Consider the following 20,737-nt stretch of genomic DNA (forward strand, 5'->3'; position numbering starts at 1 on the left):
GTGGCCTAGAAGCACTGACAGAAAAGAGAAAGGAACTGTTGCGTCCTTTGCTCACAAAAACAGTTTCAAGAAATGAAACCGTCATGGTAGCAACACTGGAACTCAAGAGGGAAACACATACTTGCAAAGAAGAAAATCAAAAGACCGCATTATTCCCATGCCAAGAATTATCAACCAATTCTCCCCAGACTTCAAATCAAACTACAAGTCTATGGAGCAGTGATAAAGGAAACCTTTCTATGCAGCTCCACTATGAGCCTCATATCTGTGAAAACAAAACACTTCCCCAAGTCCTGCACAAGAATCTAACCTTCGTTTAACTGTCTGGCTCTTCTCTCTGGAAAAGAAGATGGCAGGGGCCAACTGTGTTTCTAAGTAACACTGCTTGTGATTTTTCTAAAAATTTTTTTTATTTTTTTATTTTTTTTTCAGAGAGAGAGAGAGCACGCGTGTGAGCACACATGAGCCGGGGAGTGGTAGAGGGAGAGGGAAAGAGAGAATCCTACGCAGGCTATAAGCCCAGCGTGGAGCCCAACACAGGGCTTGATCCCACGAACCTGTGAGATCACGACTTGAGCCAAAATCAAGAGTCAGAAGCTCAACTCACTGAGCCACCCAAGCGCCCCTATTTGCGATTTAAAAAGAGGCTTGACGGGTACAATGTGTCTGGACTGGGAAAGGGCACGATGACTCTTGGAGCTGGCTGTCTCTTCCGGGGATCCTGGGAGCTCTACCAACACAGCTGGTGCAGGAGATAGTGGCCTCTGTGGGACATGAAGTGTCTGTACCTGCCCTAGGAAGATCCCCGCCCCTTGCACCTGAGCTATGCTGTTCAGGCTTCTGGAAGGACTCTCCCTGGAAGGAATGCCTGAAGTTGCCCTGCCTGCAAGAATGTTCTCAACAGACTTGTGCCAAGAGGGGGTCTACGAGCATCTTGTGAGTTGGAATGTCTAGGTGAACTTTAATGACCTCTTAGTGGCAGCCTCTCATGTGCACCATAAACCACTTGTCCTCCCTATCATTGCCATGGTCATAGTCAACACACAGAGCACACAACACACAGAGCCAGGCACTGTGACTCTTCACACACTGTATGGTTCATCCATGATACTGAGGGAGATACCAGAATCATCCCATTTCCCAGCTGAGTGTACTGGGGCAACTCTGGGGGTTACCTTGGTAGGTGGGGGGCTAGATAAGGGAAGAAGGAGAAGGGAAAAAAAGACCGTGCTAATATACCTAAGACTTGCCCTGAGTAGTGACCTGATACAGCACAATCTAGCATCAGTCAAGTAGAAAAGGGAAGCTACAGTTAAGCAAAGGTAGGTGGTAATTACAGGAGGCCACACGGTGAAACAGAGGCCAGATCTCCCCATGGGAGTCAGGTGGGAGGTCATGGAGGTTAAGCAAAGGACAGTCTTCACATGTCTCTCTCAAAGAAACACTGAGCACAGGTCTCTGGGGCTTCACCTGCCCAGAGGGGGAAAGAAATCTTCCACGGCTTCATTCCAAAATTCAAAGAACAAAGATATATACACGCAAATGCATACATACCCATATGTATGCATACATGTAAATGCATATGCACAGACACATTCACACCCATCTGCATCGGTGTGTACATGTGTGTATATTTAAATGTGTGTGGGTTAGAAAACTCCATTTCACCACATCACATTTCACACATTTACTGAGCCAGGCAAAGCTGAAGCAAAGGGGGCACCTGGGTGGCTCAGTCGGTTAAGCTTCCGACTTCGGCTCATGTCACGATCTCGTAATTTGTGAGTTCGAGTGCTGCGTCGGGCTCTGTGCTGACAGCTCGGAGCCTGGAGCCTCCTTCAGATTCTGTGTCTTTCTCTCTCTCTGTCCCTCCCATGCTCATGCTCTGGCTCTCTCTGTCTCTCAATAATAAATAAACGTTAAAAATTTTGAAAAAAAGCTGAAGCCAAGAACATGTTCTTACTTACGGTGTCCCACATCACGATGTACACATCTGTACTGAATGAATTATTAACATGCTGAGTAATATAAAGATTGATAAAATCACAGAAGTGGTGATACATGTTAACACCTGGTATTGGAAAAAAAGAAATCGATGTTAATTAACCCCAAAGAGCAAAGGATTAAACAATTTTTATTCACCCCACCTATTTATAGTGTGATAGACTTTTAGCTGAAAATAATTGGGAGGAAAACATAAGAGTTTTTCCAAACACGAAAGGATCTGTACTTGGGAAGTCCTCAATTAACTGATGATTGGGTTCAAAAAATCACTTTAAAATTGTCCATTTAGAAATCAGGAATGCATTTTCCCCTATATACACCAAGTAACCAATGAACAGTAAATTCCAAGAAAAAAATAAGAGAAGTCTATTTAGCTCAAAATGCAGAACTATAAGGCAAAAAGAGTAATTTTATTTTTTATGATCATTTATTTTTTTCAATCAATCAAGCAATATGTATTTACCATAGAAGTATGGACAATGATGGCACTTTTAACATTTTGGTATTTTTCATTCCTTTTTAATCGCTATTTATAGCATTGCTTCTGGGGAAAATATTAACCAACTACCATTTGAAAGGGCTGAGTGTCTCATGTTCTAATAGAAACAGCATGAACTTTGGAGTCTGAAGAACCATGTTGAATCCCAGCTCAGCCATTCAGGAGCAAGGTTTTCACAAGAGGTGATAAAGTCCCCACGCTTTAGCTTCTCTAGGAGAAATAGGAAATCCTTATACTTAGGTGCCAGCTTTGTTAGGAGGAATGCAAAGAAAATGTACCTAAAAGTACCCGGCCCTGTGCCTGGCACAGAGGGAAACTGTAACGAAGACAACCTGGATCCTGCCGGGTCAAACAGGGGCGAAGGGAGTGTGTGTGCAGCTATTTCTAAATTTGTAAGTCGGTCATTAAAAAGAAACCAAACATGCACTCTTTCGATTTAGGTATGCAGGACCCAGTATCCAAACTGGCAACGTGCAAATCTAAAGGGGACAAAATTCCAAGAACTGACATTCAAAACATGCACTTCGGGGCGCCTGGGTGGTTCAGTGGGTTAAGTGTCCGCCTTTGGCTCGGATCATGATCTCACGGTTCGTGGGTTTGAGCCCCACGTCGGACTCTGTGCTGACAGCTCAGAGCCTGGAGCCTGCTTTGGATTCTTGTGTCTCCCTCTCTCTCTGCCCCTCCCCTGCTGGCATTCTGTCTCTCTCTCAAAAATAAGCAAACATTAAAAAAAAATTTTAAACATGCATTTGAAAAGAAAAACAGTGACTCTGAAAAGCAGAAATCATAAAATATTCTGACTTCATTCCCACGGTGAATAATAATGTTGTGTGCCAGAAAATAAGAGTAAAAAATACTCAGTTGATATGAGTATTTTTGCTGTAATACTCATGTACAGTTATGCTGTACATCTTAAAGTTATACAGTGCTCTATGTCAATTACATCTCAATAAAACAAAGAGAAAAAATTATTTTTAGACTGGTAACTAATTATTTTTTTTTAATTTTTTTAACGTTTATTTATTTTTTGAGAGAGAAACGGAGTGTGAGCTGGGGAGGGGCAGAGAGAGAGGGAGACACAGAATCTGAAGCAGGCTCCAGGCTCTGAGCTGTCAGCACAGAGCCCGATGCGGGGCTTGAACCCACAAACTGTGAGATCATGACAAAGTCAGACACCCAACCAAGTGAACCACCCAGGCTCCCCTAGACTGCAATCTTAGATGAGTATTTGGAAAGACTCCTTTATGTATTCAGAACAATTTGGCAAAGAGCACATTTTCAAATTACTAAGAAAAAGAAGGTTCTATGACAACACATCCTTATTTCCAGATGAGCGCACAGCACACATTAGCTCCCCCATGGATCATCTGGCAAGTTTGTAACAGGTACTGAGGGATGCAGCACAGACCAGTGTGGCCAAGGAAGGAGAAAACATGGGTCCCATTCTCAAGAAATGTGCCCCCAATGAGTCGTGTTCTGTAAAATGCTCATTCTCTGACGGTAAGAGTCAATGTGAAAAGGGAAACGGGATGAGGGTGTAGTCAGAAGAAAAAGAGTTAGAAACACTGGAAAAGAAACAGCCCGGGGCTACGCTAGCCTATTATTCCTACTTTACCCATTTTACTGCCTGAGTAGGGGCATCCATTTAACAGCTCATACATATCCACCTCTTTTCAGGCAGATCACAGAGTTTTCTTTGCCCCTTTTCAATTTGCATATTTAAAACAAGAGTCGGGACCTTGAACACAGCATTCTTACTTGCTCTCATTCCAAAAACCACAACGGGTCTGATTTCTGAACCTAATGCTTTGTTATATAAGAATTACAGCTTCAGAAAACAGAAGCATTAAAAATATGACCAATACATTATAGTAATTCTGAAATATCTGTGACAGAGAGCTCTCTATATTTCCCTGGAAGCCCGGCCCCTCATGCATTTTGATATGGCATGGCAGAATAACCTTTATCTCTTTTAAAATTTGTTTTTTATTTATTTTGAGAAAGAGAGAGCAAGTGGTGAGAAGCAGAGAGAGAGGGAGAGACAGAATCCCAAGCAGGGTCCATGCCGTCAACACAGAGCCCGATGCGGGGCTTGAACTCAAGAACTGTGAGATCATGACCTGAGCAGAAGAGTTGGACACTTAACTCACTGAGCCACCCAGGCACTCCATGATCTTTTTCTCTCATAATAAGACACATAATATAGCACGATCCACGTTTCTCCTCTCTGGGGCAACTGGTTCACAAAGTTAAAGCTGCCCTTGAAAGTTGAGAGTCAGACGCTATAGGTACAAATGGGAAAATAACGTAACTAACTTTTTGCCCCTAATAATACACTGCACTGCTAACTTCAGAGGAATTTTCAATTCCCTTCAGTCATGGAAAGGATTTTAGAAAGGGCAGAAGAGCAAGGGCATTCCTCTCCTACCCACGATATATACATGGCTTTTCCTTTTAAATTTTTTCTAAGGAAGTACAACACAAATCAAGTTATTGCAGAAACCAGATGGGGTAAATTTAGCTACAGAAGGTGTCCATAGACCTTTTTCTCTCATCTTTTGATTCTGATAGAGTCATCTGATACGAATGTCCAGGTCTCCACTAAAATACCAAAAGTATCATATAATGGGAAGTTCAAACTAGCTCCCTTCTTCAGAGAAGGAACCCACTTCAAAAAGCAAACCCACTATTTAATGCCACACAGCCTCCCAGAAAGTCACAGGAAATCACTACATACACATATCAAAGAAGGAACAATGCCTTATTCACTGATAAATAAATAACAGGCAAGTTTAACTTCTCACCTGCATCCAGTTTCATGAAGTAGGTTGGTTTTTCAATAACAACGTCACATTCAGCAGCTTCTATGGGTCTGAAGGCGAGCTGAGTATAGCTTTGTAGCTCAGCAAACCTGGAATTAAGAGTTGGGAGATAGTTTCAAAGGGATCCGCCTGAACTTCCTACTGTAATACTGTAACTCAGGATGTGCTCATTAGGGGGACTTTATTTCTAGAATATGCTCTTATGAAGACAAGTGGAACTTCTCAAACTTACTAATATTTATATAACTTGATAATGATTTTAAGATTGAGACAAGGAAGAAAGATGACAGCTTCGTGTACAAGATAAAGCAGGAATTTTCCAGACAAAAAAGAAATCTACACAATGCATTGGCTAAATAATCTACCAGTAAAGTGGGAAGATTCAAAAAGCCTTCTTGTGATCTTGTGGTAGACTTTAGGATTCTAAAACAGATGGCTTTCCAAAAATTATTGAGTGCCTCAGAAAGACAGCAGACAGCTAAGCCTCCCGTTAGAAAGTAAAGCCTTTTTCTCAGAAAATGTCTTTGGAGACCATATGGCACAGTTTTCTTCCCTACAAAAGAAGATAATCACGGGCATGTGCCAAAAGATAATTAACCTAAAGATTGTAACTCTTCATCTTTGAGACAACTGATGTAAAACAAATATCAAACAAATCCTGTTAAAATACACACAATGCCGAATTATTGTGGTGATTTCAAAAATAGGTCCACAAGTTCTCTGATACTTCTCCCTTCAAGAGGTAGAGATTAACTCCCTCCCCTTAAGTGTGGGCCGGACTTGGTGATTTACTTCCAATGAACAGAATATGGCAGAAATGATGGTATATGACTTCTGAGATTAGAGTACACAAAGACCGAAGCCTCTATCCTAGGGCACGTGCTTAGTCTCTCTCTCTCTCCCTGTCTCTCAGAGCCGGCTACCATGCTGTGAGTAGCACTAAGGGAGAGGTCCATGTGGCAAAAACATGGCACCAGACACAGAGAAAGTGAAACTTACCACAACATGAGGGAGCCTAGAAGCAGAGTCTCCAAGCCGACTTGAGCCTAGGGATGGCTAAGCCTTTGTCAATAGCTGAACTGCAACCTTGTGAGAGATCCTGAGCCAGAACCGGCCAGCTAAGCTGCCTCCAAATCCTGACCATCAGAAACTTCATGAGATAATAAAGTTTGTTGTCTTAAACTGTAAAATCTTGGAGTAGTTTGTTATCAAATAGATAATGAATGAAAATATACCCTAGTGCATATTTGGGAGTAATTTGTTACATGGCAATAAATTACTAATATAAATACACCAGAGGGAACTACCACCATGTGAAATCAGATATCGAAACATACTAGGTAATCAAACAGCTCACTGCAGTAGAGGAACTCCTACTGCAAAACTCACATTAAGTGTTGAAGAGAAAAAAGAGGCCCAAAATGGAGTCACTTGTGGTAAGCCCACGTCACCAAACCGAAGCTTAATGCCTAACCTAATTACACTTTCCAACTTCTCTAGGAACGGAGTCTTAAGCAGCCAGTCCGTAATTTTCTGGTCAGCACCAACAAGGCCATCTACCACACAGAGTCCACCTCCCCCACAGGAAGATGAAGGGATCTGCTCTTTTTCTTGTCCCTGCCCCCTTCTGCCTATAAAAGCAGAAGCATTTTGTACAGCTTCTTGGAGCTCTTCTCTGTTTGCTAGATGGGAGGCTGCCCAATTCATGAATCGCCGAATAAAGCCAACTAGGATCTTCAAAGTTACTCAGGTGAATTTTGATTTTTAACCTCAGTTAAGGAAGATACTGCATTGCAGATTGTAAAATGCCCTATAAATGTATGGCGGATTATTATCCTGAAGGATTTGCTGAGCATGAATGTTTGGCCTCAAAAGTTAACATTAAATAAGACTATGCTATGTGACTTGTGATATTGTGATTTATAATAAGATATATACATATTTGGTCTTCATCCCCATTTCTGGCCAAGGGAGAAAGCCCTTGGAATTTCAAAGCCAGGAAAGTGTCTTTTGTTATGCTAATGAGGCACTTTTTGACCTCCCTAAGGTTGGGGGCTGGCTGCCAGAAGAATCACCACATCACCCAATCAGAATCACCATTATTAGAGGGTTGGACCTTTCAGTCCCACCCCCACACCTTAGGGGAATAAAGAAGGGCTGGAGTTTGAATCAACTGTCATGGAGGTAAGGAAGCCCCCACGAAAACCTAACAGGAGAGGACTTGGAAGGTTTCTGGGTTGGGGAACACGTGGGGTGCCTGGAGAAGGCACAGAAGCTCTGTGTCCCTTCCCCACACCTTGCTCTATGCAACTCTTCCATCTGGGTGTTCCTGAGCTACATCCTTCTAGAATAAACTGGTAGTCTAGTAGGCAAAATATTTCTCTAAGTTACTTGAGCCACTCTAGCAAAATCTAACCCAATCTACAGCCGATGGATCAGTCAGAAGCACAGGTGATCCCCTGGGCTTGTAACTGGGGTCTAAAATGGGCGGGGGGACAGTCTTGTGGGACTGAGCTCTTAACCTATGTGGGATCTGATGTTGTCTCTGGGTAGATGGTGTCAGAATTGAGTTGAATTGTAGGACAGCCAGCTCTTGTTGGACAACTGCTCGGTGGCATGTGGAAAATGTAACATATACGCTGGAACTGAGTGCTCAGCTAGACTAAAGGGGTAGCACGGGAGTTTCTTTGAGATGACAGAACAGTTCTGTGTCCTGATTGTGTTAGTGGTTGCATGCACACAGACGTATGATATAAATTTCACAAATTATGCATCCAAAAATAAAAAATAAAAAAGAGTGCATGCAAGCACTAGTGAAATTCAAATATGTTTACTTAATATTATTGCAACAATGTCAATTTCCTGGTTTTGATCATTGTGGTTATGTTAGATGTCATCATTACAGGGAGCTGGGATAGGGGTACAATGGGAACTCCTTGTGCTGTCTAAACTTCTGGAAGTCTACAATTATTTCCAAATAAAAAGTTTTAAAAAAAAGTTTTTTTAAAGTACCCAAAATTTGTTAATCTCTAGATATAGTCAATTAGACCAAAGAATTAGTAAAAATGTTTTAGGAGCACCTGGGTGGCTCAGTCGGTTGAGCATCCGACTCTTGATTTCGGCTCAGGTCATGATCTCATGGTTCCTGGGTTCAAGCCCCACATTGAGCTCTGCACTGACAGTGCAGAGCCTGCTTGGGATTCTCTCTCTCCTCTCTCTGCCCCTCCCCTGCTCATACTGCCGCGCTCTCTCTCTCTTTGTCTCCCAAAGTAAATAAATAAACTCCAGAAATATGTTTTAAATCAAAATATTTTCTCCAGTTTATATAAAGTTCAAAACGTTGATCAGAAGTGTTGAAAGTCGGGGCAGGGTTTCCCTCTGAAGAGGAGTCTTGGGTGCTGGTGATGGTCTATGTTTCACCAGGGTAAGAGTTATACAGCTAGGTTCACTTCTTCGTCATCCAAACTGTACCCTCCTCTATATGCTTGTTACGTACTTCATTAAATACTTACTTCTTTAAAAAATGTGTTCCCCTGCGGTGCCTAGAAGGTAAGGTGGTGAGTGTCTGACTTCGGCTTAGGTCATGATGTCATATTTCATGGGTTTGAGCCCTGCGTCAAGCTCTGTGCTGATAGCTCGGAGCCTGGAACCTGCTTTGGATTTTGTGTGTGTGTCCCTCTCTCTCTGCCTCTCCCCCACTCACACTCTGTCTCTATCTCTCAAAAATGAATAAATGTAAAAAGAAAAAATTTTTTTAAAGATAAAAAATGTGTTCTCCAAACACATGCACAATTATGAAGAGTTAATAAAATTTCATTTTTGAACAGATTTTTTTTCTTTCATTGGCAGTCAGTAAATCGTGTACCATACTTCCTAATATTTTATAAACATATATTTAATTCAAATACAACTGACAGATTCACTCTGTAGCCATCACTCCCTGAAGGCTCATGCCAAATTCTCTACAAATAAAGTAACATTTTCCATTTAAAAGTCCCTCCCAAGGTCTGCAAGTGCCAGAAATAAAAGCAAATATTTTAGAAATATATATATATATATATATATATATATATATATATATGTTTTATATATATATATACATATTTTTTAAATCTTACCAGGACTGCAGAGGGCTTTTGCGCTGACCTTGAGACATCAATGTACGAATGTCAAGTGTGCAGTGTCCTCCAATTTCGCCACTCTGGAAAAAATCTTCCTTAAATCTGGTGGATGGCAAAAAATTAAGCGGAGTTTGAAAAATTTTATCACTGTTCAAGCACACAGGATGTAACTAATGTGGTTTACAAAATCCGTTCCTCGTTAGAATTTAACTCTTTAAAACAGAATGCTTCGAACATAAACAAAAGTAGCAGAATGGTACAGAAACCTGATGGACCCATAATCCAGCTTCACAATGATCAGCTTGTGGCTTGACTGGGCTTCCATCCTCCACCCATTCCCCGACCTCATCGCCATATTACTATGAAGCAAGTCCAAGCCATATCCCTGGACCTGGAAATATTTCCAAATTTCTACTCGATTTTAACATCAACCATTGAAATACCTGTCATGGTCTCTCTTGATGTTTCTTAAATCAAGATAGAGATTGGTTGCTCTGCAGTACTGAAGATAACGGGAACATACCAGACTTGAGTCATTCTGAAACAAGGTGGAGAAGAAAGAAAAAAATAACTCCAGGTATTAACATTTCGAGGACACACTCAGCCTCGCTAGACAGATTGACAGGATGTACATGTTCGGGCTGAAACCACACCACGTGATGAGAACAGCTTCTGAAAGCCTGCTTCTGTTGATGCATTTTTCTCCTCCCCAGCAGACTCTGGTCAAACATAGTTTTGCCAGTGTGCACACTTTTAGGTTACTGGGAAAACTCCCAAATGTTCTATTTATATCATCTCAAATTTTAAGGCCAAGAGCTTTATGTGTGGTTTTGCTGTGCTCTAAAAAAAAAAAAGAAAGCTCTCAGAGCCATCAGTATCTCACAGCTATGAGAAAAAGCATTTTTCAAAGCCAAGCCAAATGCAACAAAGAAGAATGCACACATTAAGAGACATTAAAGTGAAGGCTGGAAGGGCAGTTGCCAATTTTAATAAGAGGTGTTTTCTACAAACTATAAAACTTCTCAGAGTCTCTCTTTCAACAGCAGTAAAAGGGCAATGTTTTTTATTTTTTATTTTATTTATTTATTTTTTTTTTTTTAATTTTTTTCAACGTTTATTTATTTTTGGGACAGAGAGAGACAGAGCATGAACGGGGGAGGGGCAGAGAGAGAGGGAGACACAGAATCGGAAACAGGCTCCAGGCTCTGAGCCATCAGCCCAGAGCCTGACGCGGGGCTCGAACTCACGGACCGCGAGATCGTGACCTGGCTGAAGTCGGACGCTTAACCGACTGCGCCACCCAGGCGCCCCAAGTGCAATGTTTTTTAAATCACTGTAATAAAAGAGCAAAAGAGTCAACTACCAGAGCCTGTTTTTTTGTTTGTTTGTTTGTTTTGTTTTTTGTTTTTTTTTTTTTAACCAATCTGGTTTGTGCTGAAATAGGGACAGTTTCAAAAACTGCTATCTGCTCTGGATTTTATTTATGGATTTAAATGCCATCTTACTGTTTTCCCATAATTCCCAATGAACACAAGGCCTTAACCTTAACCCACATGGTGTTTTGGAATCCATAGTTGGTAAGAGATCATATTCTGATTGCACAAAATGTGTCACTGTAGATCTTGTCCAGGAAAGCATTCTACAAACTGCCTTGGAGGAGGTGTGTGAGGTGTGGAATGGCTCTCCCTTTGTGTCCGCCACAAGAACATCTGGGCTCCAGCCAAACTATATGGCATACACAAAACAATGTCTTTGTCAGCAGCAGTGCAGGTTAAAGCCACAAATTCCTCCTTCAGGGTTCATCCAACTCCCTACAATTGCTTCAAGTTCTATTACGTGGTATCTCCCAAAGCACCACAGAGCACATACTCTACTTCTTAATGAAAGTGAATTAAGAATTTTTTAAAAATTTTCTGGATTGCCTGGAGATAACAGAGACCCCTGAGAGGTCAGAGACATGGCCAGGGTTCAAGAACCCTGGCAGATAGGAGACCTTAATAATAAGTGCTTACACTATCAACAATAGCCAAAGTATGAAAAGAGCCCAAGTGGCCATCGATGGATGAATGGATGAAGAAGATGTGGTAGATATATACAATGGAGTATTACTCGGCAATCAAAAAGAACGAAATCTTGCCATTTGCACCTACGTGGATGGAACTGGAAGATATTATGCTAAGTGAAATTAGTCAGTCAGAGAAAGACAAAAATCCTATGACTTCACTTATATGAGGACTTTAAGAGACAAAACAGATGAACATAAGGGAAGGGAAATAAAAATAATATAAAAACAGGGAGGGGAACAAAACATAAGAGACTCTTAAATATGGAGAACAAACAGAAGGTTACTGGAGGGGTTGTGGGAGGGGGGATGGGCCAAAGGGGTAAGGGGTATGAAGGAATCTAGCCCTGAAATCATTGTTGCACTATATGCTAACTTGGATGTAAATTAAAAAAATAATAATAAAAGAAAAGAAAAAAAGAAAAAAAGAAAAAAATAATAATCAGTGCTTACAGGGGTGCCCAGGTGGCTCAGTAGGTTAAGCGTCTAACTCTCCATCTCAGCTCAGGTCATGATCTTGCACTTCGTGAGTGCCAGCCCTGCACTGGGCTCTACACTGATGGTGCAGAGCCTGCTTGGGATTCTGTCTCTCCTTCTCTCTGACCCTCCCTCGTTTGTGTTCCTTCTCTCTCTCTCTTTCCCAAAATAAATAAATAAATTTAGAATAATAGTAAGTACTTACAACCCATGAACCTTTAAAAACTAACCCTGAGCCCTTTGCTGGAAACCCAGTCCCACACTGAGCATTTTTACAAGCAGAATTCCATTTCATCCCCACCATAAGCTATAACACAGGCATGGCTTGAAAGGAAAAGAAACTGAAACATGGCAAGGTTGGGTGCTCTAAGAATCAGGTTTTGAACCCTGCCCTGTGGAGACTGCTCTTCTCCTGACCACCCAGAACTGGCTCTTAGCAACGTGCATGGCTGACCCACTGAGGGCAGTGCACGGTTGAAAGCACACAGAAAGAGATCTGTATCTGAGTTCTAGACGTACAAGTCTACAAGCGTGGTCCTGGAGAAGCTGCTTAACCTCTCTGAGGACTTTGTTTTTCTCTCTGGTCAAATGGCGTCAGTAATCCCTGCCCTGTCTATCTGCTCTCAGGCTTGCGAAAGTCAAGCTAGCTGACAAGGAGAAAAGCCTTTCGCAAACCATCAAGTCCCAAACAAACACAGAGCAGTATGGTGGGGGTGTATCATCCGTCCCAAACAACTTGCGAGGGAATCTGGAAAGAAGCAATTTATCTTCTTTAGCCTACGTTGGGGGAAAATTCTAAACCTAGTTATATTTTAACTGTCTCAAAATATGACCTTCTGAGATATGTGTGAAAATGAGGACATGGCTTCCAAATGACACAGAACAACTTGTTTTAGACGTTAAATAAAAGTTGAAGCCAAGGCGCCTGGGTGGCTCAGTCAGTTTAGCATCCGACTTAGGCTCAGGTCATGATCTCATGGTTCCTGGGATCGAGCCCCTTGTTGGGCTCTGTGCTGACAGCTCGGAGCCTGAAGCCTGCTTCAGATTCTGTGTCTCCTTCTCTCTCTGCCCCTGCCACACTCATTCTCTCTCTCTCAAAAAATAAATAAACATATAAAATTTTTTTCAAGTTGAAGCCAATAAATAAGTGAGTAAGGATTCCTCTCATGGAGCCTTGCTTTTACATGAAAACCCAAACACTAACGAGTATTTGAAAATAAACACGCACCGTTTCCTCAGGCTGGCAGAGCACGTGAAGTTCTTCCAGTCGCTCTCCGGCATATCCAAAGTCAGCTTGTTTCCAGAATATGTCCTGGGCTGATTCAAGGGTATCTGTCCTATTCGCAATCACAAAGATGCCATTATTTTTCTCTTTTTCACTTTTCTGAGCCTTGAGTTTCCTTTCTAAAGGTGAAATTGCTAAAAGTTTGCCATTAATTTTTTTGAACTATCATAATCTTCCCGTAACTCCTTTGAGACATCAAGATACCAAAATAAGTTACTTACAGACTTACTTTCTTTTACTGAAAATACACAACAGAAATTTATTAAGTTAGGGTCATCTGGAACTCAAGAAAACGAGCTGCTAATTACTGTATTTTCGTTAGCTGGTATGCACTGGTGCCCCAGCAGCACTTTAGATTCTCTAAGTGTCTCTAAAACATAAAACGTGTACTTTTAGCCTGGTCTCCCTTTCTCAGATGTTGAGAGATGACTCTAGCCTTTCCCGTGAAGAAAACAAATCTTTAAAGAACTTTCACTCTTACATCTTATAATACATATTCATATAATAAAAATTATTATTTTTTTATCATTTTATTATATATTCATATAATAAAAATCATTAGAATAAATCCTAAGAATGGCAGTCTCAAAGTTCTTAACGACAATGGTCTTTAATCACCACTCCCCCAACACCATGTCCATCTGTGCCCCAACCAAAGTGTAGGCTTTACCTATTGTATATACTTCACACTCTCCTCCACACTCAAGAGGGAGCCATCAATTTATCTTTTTAGTGTTTGTTGGGGTAAAATATTTTCTAGTGATCCATACTGTTTTTCCCTCTTGGTAGAGGTAAAAAGACATATTCCTGCACAGGGTGGCAAGAAGGAGGGGAGGCAAGTCAACTTGAATTCATCACTGTATAAGCAAATTAATATCTAAAAGAATTACTATCTAAAACCAAAAGAGTTTGTCTGGGAAGTGGGGCATCAGCATACAATGCAGAGAAGGATAATTTAAAGGGGAGGAGGGGGTACCCGGGTGGCTCAGTCGGTTAAGTGTCCGACTTTGGCTCAGGTCATCATCTCACAGTTTGTGAGTTCGAGCCCCACATCGGGCTCTGTGCTGACAGTGTGTGGAGTGTGCTTGGGATCCTCTGTCTCCCTCTCTCTCTGTGCACCGCCACACATGCCCTCTGTCAAAAATAAATAGACATAAAAAAAAAAAAAAGAATTTAAAGGGGAGGAGGATTCCATCTAGAAGCTTACCATCCCATGTCGACGTAGGTACAAAGAGGGTAGCCAAACCTGAACTCTGGTTTGCAGGATTTCTCATAACCCCAGCAGAACTTTAGATTCTCTAAGTGTTTCTAAAAAAACAAACGTGTACTTTTAGACTAGTCTCCCTTTTTCGGACATTGAGAGACGACTCTAGTTTTTTCTGTGAAGAAAACAAATCTTTACAGAACTTTCACTCTTACATCTTATAATACATACTCGTGTAACAAAAATCATTAGAACAAATCCTAAGAATGGCAGTCTCAAAGTTCTTAACGACAATGGTCTTTAATCACCACTCCCCCAACACCATGTCCATCTGTGACCCAACCCAAGTGTAGGCTTTACCTACATTCCCAAAGACCACTTGCATTGGAACTTCCTCAAGTAGCCTAATGAAACTGCCTTTCTCAGTGCTCAAAGCGATTCTAAAAGCAGTCCCCAAAGAGTCACAAAATGAAATTTCTATGATCAAAAGAACCACAAATTAGATGGATCAGCAACTTTACTCATCAATCAAGATAAGGAGAGACGCCACAAGACGCCACAGGACGGGACAGTTCTGCAGTCCTGGGGGGACCCAGCAGCTCCTGTTGGCCAGAGAGCTTAGTCCGCTTGTCTGCAAGGCCCAGAAGCAAGACTGGTCTCATTCCCAGGTCTGCCTGTCCATGTGCTTCCTGTGTGGGCTCCATGGGAAAGGAAGCGTTTCACAAGGCCCAGCTTTGATCTCTGCGACCTCGTGAGACGTCTTAATGGGCTCCAATCTGAGGCCTTTCCAACAACCTTAAAACAGAAGGAAGGCCATAGTAACAGTCATAATTAGGTGGAGACAGAGGCGGAGGTGTTATTACCGAAATTAAATGCTAAGAGACCTTCTCAGGAGCAGTTTAAGAAAGAAGAGGTGTGAAGTTCTTCAGTTGCTTTTACCTAGACCTTTTGTCTGAAATCTAATTTACTTTGTTTACAGAGAATACCAATAGTATCTGCCGCCTATTTATTTCATTAGTGATTTAGCTTTTAAATTTTATTAGTGATTTCGACTTTAAATCTCACTCTCATGAATGGGGTATCATTTTAAAAAGCAAAGTTTAGTCACTTAGCAGCACTAGATGAAATGCAAACAAAGTCTTACTACTACCTTACAGAATGCAGCCATCAAGTTCAGGTTATAAAACAGGACTAAAATCCTTTTAAAAAGAACTAAGAGGAGAAAAAACAAGACGAATACCTACCTTATAAGGACAATGGGAGTCTTTCTTACAGACCGTGGCAACGTGCCTATTATTGTGCAAAAAGAAGGGAATGTGTTCCTGGGGCAAGTGAATGCTGGCGTAGTTAAACAGAGGTTCGCCTGGAATGCCATCAGCCTTGGGAGAAGCCTCCTCTTGGCCACTCAGTGAAACACCATGAAGCAATACTCCAAGAATAAGCAGCATTAACATAGCAACCTCCAAACCTAGAGATCCAATTGGAAAGGTTTTTGTTAAGGCATATCCTTTAAAGGTCAAAGAGATCAAGAGCTAAATATAAAGACACCGAACTCTACTGAGTAACATTCCCTCTATTTGACATTTATTGTGCACCTGTTCTGTGCCAGGCACTGTGTTAGGGGCCACCCTGTACACAGGCTTGAACAAAACAAGAAAGGCTCCTGCTCTGTTGGAGCTTATAACCTTTTTCAGACTTTTTCAGTAGAGAGCCAGATAGTGAATATTTTTGGCTTGGGAGGTCCTACAATCTCTGTGGCACTAGGCCACAGTACCTTTGCTATGAAAGAACCCACAGCCCATCCTAAAGAATAGGGGTGGTTGTGTTCTAATAAAACTTTATTTGTGAAAACGGGATGAAGGATTCGATGTGACCTCACTCACATATTACTGATGCTAGAAAGTAGGTAATATGATAGACAACACGGCATGGTGGTTAAGAATATGAACTTTGAGACTAGACCAATTGGGTTTGAATCCAGCTACAGTTTCCTGGCTGTATGATCTTGAGCTATTTAATCTCTCTGTGCTTCAGCTTTTCCAACTGTAAAATGGAAATAATAATAAACCTTCCTCATAGGGCTGTTGTGACTTAAATATTGGTAAAATGTTTAAATGTACCTGGCACATTAAATGCTATATAGGTGTTTATGAAATAAATGTTTAAAGCCATGTGGTATGGTGGGGGGGAAGGAACAGGTCGCTAAATAATATTTGAGCTTAGATCTGAATTTTGAGCAAGGAAATCATGCCAGGGAGAGAGAAGAAAAGAAAATGCAAAAGCTCTGAGGATATGTGCATCTGCTGAATAAAAACTAATAATCACGGGATGCCTGAGTGGCTCACACAGTTGAGTGTTCTGACTCTTGGTTTCAGCTCAGGTCATAATCCCAAAATGGTGGGATTGCGCCCCGCATCGAGCTCCACACTGAGAATGGAGCCTGCTTAGATTTTCTCTCTCTTCCTCTGACCCTCTATCCCTCTTGCACTCTCTCTCTGAAATTAAAAAAACAAACAAAAAAACAAAAAAAAAACCACCTAATGATCACCATTGTATATGGGTTCATACTATGTGTCAGGTACTGTTCAAAGTACCAAGGATGTAGCAATGAAGATGTGGTCTAAAACCCCTTACCCTTGTGAAGCTTACATTCTAGTGGGTGTCATACTGATCTATGATAATAGTAACTACAACTTAGAAAACTCCAGGAGGGAAATCCAGGCAGTCTGTCTCAGAGATTGTGCCATTACTCTGTCCCCATCTTGCATCAGCAAGATGAAAAGAGACAATAACCATCATGGGACCTTACTGCAAGTCTATCTCACCCCACAAGGATTAAATCTCAGGGACTAGAATTCTCCTATGTATCCAGACCATAATGATACCATTTCTTGTTCACTTTAGCAGTATATTTTGCTCTGTGAAAAAAAAGGGGGGGGGGGCTCTTCCCACTGAATGATAGGGCTATATTACATGTAACTACTCCCCAGCAAGATCCACAATCATCAGGGCATGTTGGAAAACCCAGCTTTCAGAATCAGCCTTCATTGACCCTGGGTCACAAGGACGGGGCCTTTAGAAACAAACTTCAATGTTCAATCCAGCTTCGAGTTCCAAGGCCAAGGCTTCATAACAAAGAGTGTGGACAGTGAAAAGGAATCCTTTTCCCCTCTGGAGTAGTAAATATGGTGGGTTCTTTCGTGGCTCTGAAGAATATACTGTTACCTGTTATAAAGTGACCTGAATTAATATTTTTAGTTATGACTTTTATACAACAGTGAGTTGATAGCAATTTTACAAAATTTAAAAATACATATTAATACTAACAGTGTACTTATCAGGGAAATATTGACCTCTTGAATTCTCAGAACCACACAGAAGCTTTTGTCATGCTTTAGGTATCTGAAATCTGTCAGAAATGAAACATACTACCTTAAAAGAATGCTAATGTAGACTTTATCATATAGGTGATATTTTGGATTCAAGGAAATATTAAGAGAGAAAACAACGTAGTGAGACAACGTCTCAGTGGAAGGCCAAGCATTTAGTGAGACAGTCCGTAAGCAAAGGGCCTGACTCATAGTTTTCTTTTCCCTAATGAACACCATGCTGCTAAAAGCAAAGACACCATCTTCAACACTCTAACTTTAACCAGATTCTAATGGTAAGCAGAAGGACACAGCCTGCTTTATACAGTCACCAACCGGTACAGGCCAAAGGGACACTTTGTAGATTAACCATTTCCTAGAGGCAAACAATGTTCCTGGTTCTGACCCTATTCATTCTGCGCACTGAATCATACTGCGACTTGAACCTTACTATTTACTACTCCGGGCCTTACCTTTCAAAAGGCAGGATGGCCTATTTTTTGGCTCATCCCTTCCAATGATGAAGTCATTGCTATGACTAAGTCCTGACCTTCCGGTGTTCAGGTCCACTGTCCCTGATTGAGCTCTAGCCAAAACTAAACCCACTGATCCATGCAGAAGGAGTAACTTAAGTCATGGGAAAAATGTGAAGTCTCAGACCAGAAAGCAGGCTTTTGCAAAGGGCACGTACCCACTTGCATACGCTAGAAGGGGGTGGCTGCTAGAGCATGAAAGCACAACCCCGGGGCCTGGCAGAAAGCCTGTCCGCACGCGGTCGTCTTGCAAGGTCCCCCAGGGCAGGGTGTCTGCACTTCTCCAGCAGATGAAAGCTTCAGCGCTGCGCTACTTTTCTTCAGCGCAATGCAACTGGCTCCCTCCTCTTCTGTATTCCTGGACCGGATTTCCTCAGGCCTAAAAGGTGGAGGAGGGGCAAAAAAAAAAAAAAAAAAAGTAAGAGCATGAAAGACGATGAGAGGCTAAAGCCCGAGGCTGACAGGGACCACAGTGGTTGACACAGTGGGCAGTGCCTTGTGACAGAGCTTGGGCAGTCTAAAGAAGACAGTGGACACACGAAAAGTTGAAAGCATCTGAGGCTCACAAGGACTCCTAAATGGCTCGGCCCCCACTGGGGCCACAGGTCCCACGGTGGGTTGAGGCAAGGGGCTCGGAGAGGGCTCGGCGGCTGCCTGAGATGCCCAGGGGAGGTCCACCAGCTGTGCGCGAGAACGGGAAGCGGTGCGGCGGCGGGGATGGCGGCGGGCGCGCTTCCGCAGCCACCCCGCCGCGCTCCGGACCCACTCCGCGCTCCGCACCCACTTTGCGCTCCGCACCCACCCCGCCACCTCCCGGACGCGAGGATCCCCGCACGTCGCCCGCCACCCAACACCGCACCCCCGCTCCACCCGGCCCCCGGCGTGCCGGGGAGGGGCACGGGGAAGCGGCTTCGCCCGGGTCTGGGACCCCGACCCACGGGGCGCGGGCGGGGAAGAAGGGCATCCTTCCCCGTGGCCGGCGGGCTCCCGGGAGCCCCGCGCGCCGCTGTAGGCACCGTGAAGGGGCCGAGCGCCCGCCTCTCCGGCCCGCAGGCGGCGAAGGCGCCGGCGGAGTCCGCGGAGAGGCTGCAGCCCGCGGGGAAGGCGCGCCCGGCGCCCCGGCGGGAGAGGCGCGCGCAGCACGGCGGCCGCGGGAGGGCGGCGGGTGAGGGCTCCGCGGATCGCCGAGCGAGTCCCACCTGGAGCCGGGGGAGCCGGGGCTGCGGAGGAGGAGGAGGAGACGGCCGCCGTTCGGGGGCACGGAGTCGTCATAACCGGCTACTGCGGCTCACCGGAAACCTCGGGCGCCGGAGCCGGGCCAGGGGGCGCCAGGGAGCCGCCGGGACAGCGAGGCGGCCTGCGCCGGGAGGCGGGCCCGAGCCCCGCAGTGGGGCAGGGGCAGGAGCCGGGGCCGGGCGCGCGCCCGCGGGACGCACGGCAGCGGGGCGGGGGCTCGGTCTGCGCTGCCCCTCGCTACCGGGCGGAGAGGGAGAGCCTCTGAGCCGGCCCCGCGAGCTGAGCCGGAGAGCGAAGCGGGGTCTCGAAGCTGCACCGGCCCCCTCGGGGGGAGGCGATAAGACGCTCGGAGGACACGGCACACCTGACTCTCCCGGTCTTCATTCTGGTTGCGTCTTCCTGACGCGGGTGGTTACCGTCTGCTTCATTAGAGAAGTTGCCGCCTTCACTTTGCAACGTGAGCGCGAACGGAGTTGGCGGCACCTTCTGGCGGCGGGGATTCCGGGATACTTGCTTCTCTCCGTACTTGGGGGCAACTCGCCAAGTTCAAATGCTCTTCTGCGGAGTTGAAGTTTGATCCTTGGCTTATTTTATAATTATTTGAATTCCTTTATAATTATATGGGTTATTTTATAATTATTTGAATGCCCATCCCCCACACTGTCTTCACTTTGGACACCTTGGGTTCTAGAATGCTGTCTCGTATAGCATAGGAGCATTACGGACTCAACTTAAACTGATTAACTAAAGGTTGATGCCATCAAAATAAATTTACGCTCAGACACAGTCACCACTATTCCTATGACCTTAAAGAAACACGACAGTTTATTTCCAAAGGTTTACATGCTTTTTAAATACTTTTTGAAGACGCTGTTATGAGAAGTGTTACTAGTAATCTGCTAAATTAGGAATGTTGTCTGGATTTTTCCCCCAAATAACAACACCGCTAAAACACAGAGTAACTTGACATGTGCCAAGCATAATCCTAAAGCACTTCACAGTATCATTTACTCTTCATGTTAAAGACTGCCTTTAAGGGAACTACTACTCTCTAATTTCATACTTTGCCCACCCCATACCAATAAAGGCAGTAATTTTTAAAAGTGCTTCTAAGCTTACTTGTCAC

At 43.4% G+C, this 20,737-nt stretch overlaps 1 protein-coding gene across 5 annotated transcripts in view; it reads right to left on the reverse strand.

Annotated features, from left to right (window-relative positions):
* Positions 1-19,695, reverse strand: part of EOGT (EGF domain specific O-linked N-acetylglucosamine transferase) — a 37,315-nt gene extending 17,620 nt beyond the window's left edge. Inside the window, exons 1-9 of one of the 5 annotated variants that reach the window (XR_003967016.2) lie at positions 19,575-19,678; positions 18,534-18,754; positions 15,719-15,942; positions 14,478-14,578; positions 13,214-13,322; positions 9,890-9,984; positions 9,444-9,548; positions 5,308-5,414; positions 1,968-2,071 (exon numbers count right to left, since the gene is read on the reverse strand). Coding sequence is in view for 4 of the 5 variants with exons in the window: in XM_030307205.2 (XP_030163065.1) it covers positions 1,968-2,071; positions 5,308-5,414; positions 9,444-9,548; positions 9,890-9,984; positions 13,214-13,322; positions 14,478-14,578; positions 15,719-15,942; positions 18,534-18,543 (855 nt within the window). In the remaining variant the exon portion in view is untranslated. Of the gene's footprint in view, positions 1-1,967; positions 2,072-5,307; positions 5,415-9,443; positions 9,549-9,889; positions 9,985-13,213; positions 13,323-14,477; positions 14,579-15,718; positions 15,943-18,315; positions 18,488-18,533; positions 18,755-18,941; positions 18,958-19,574 lie in introns of those variants that run through there. The other 4 variants (XM_030307205.2, XM_030307207.1, XM_030307206.1 and 1 more) reach the window with 4 other exon arrangements.
* Positions 19,696-20,737: the final 1,042 nt, after the last annotated feature.

The sequence above is a fragment of the Lynx canadensis genome, chromosome A2 (assembly GCF_007474595.2).
Source record: "Lynx canadensis isolate LIC74 chromosome A2, mLynCan4.pri.v2, whole genome shotgun sequence".
Classification (NCBI taxonomy): domain Eukaryota; kingdom Metazoa; phylum Chordata; class Mammalia; order Carnivora; family Felidae; genus Lynx; species Lynx canadensis.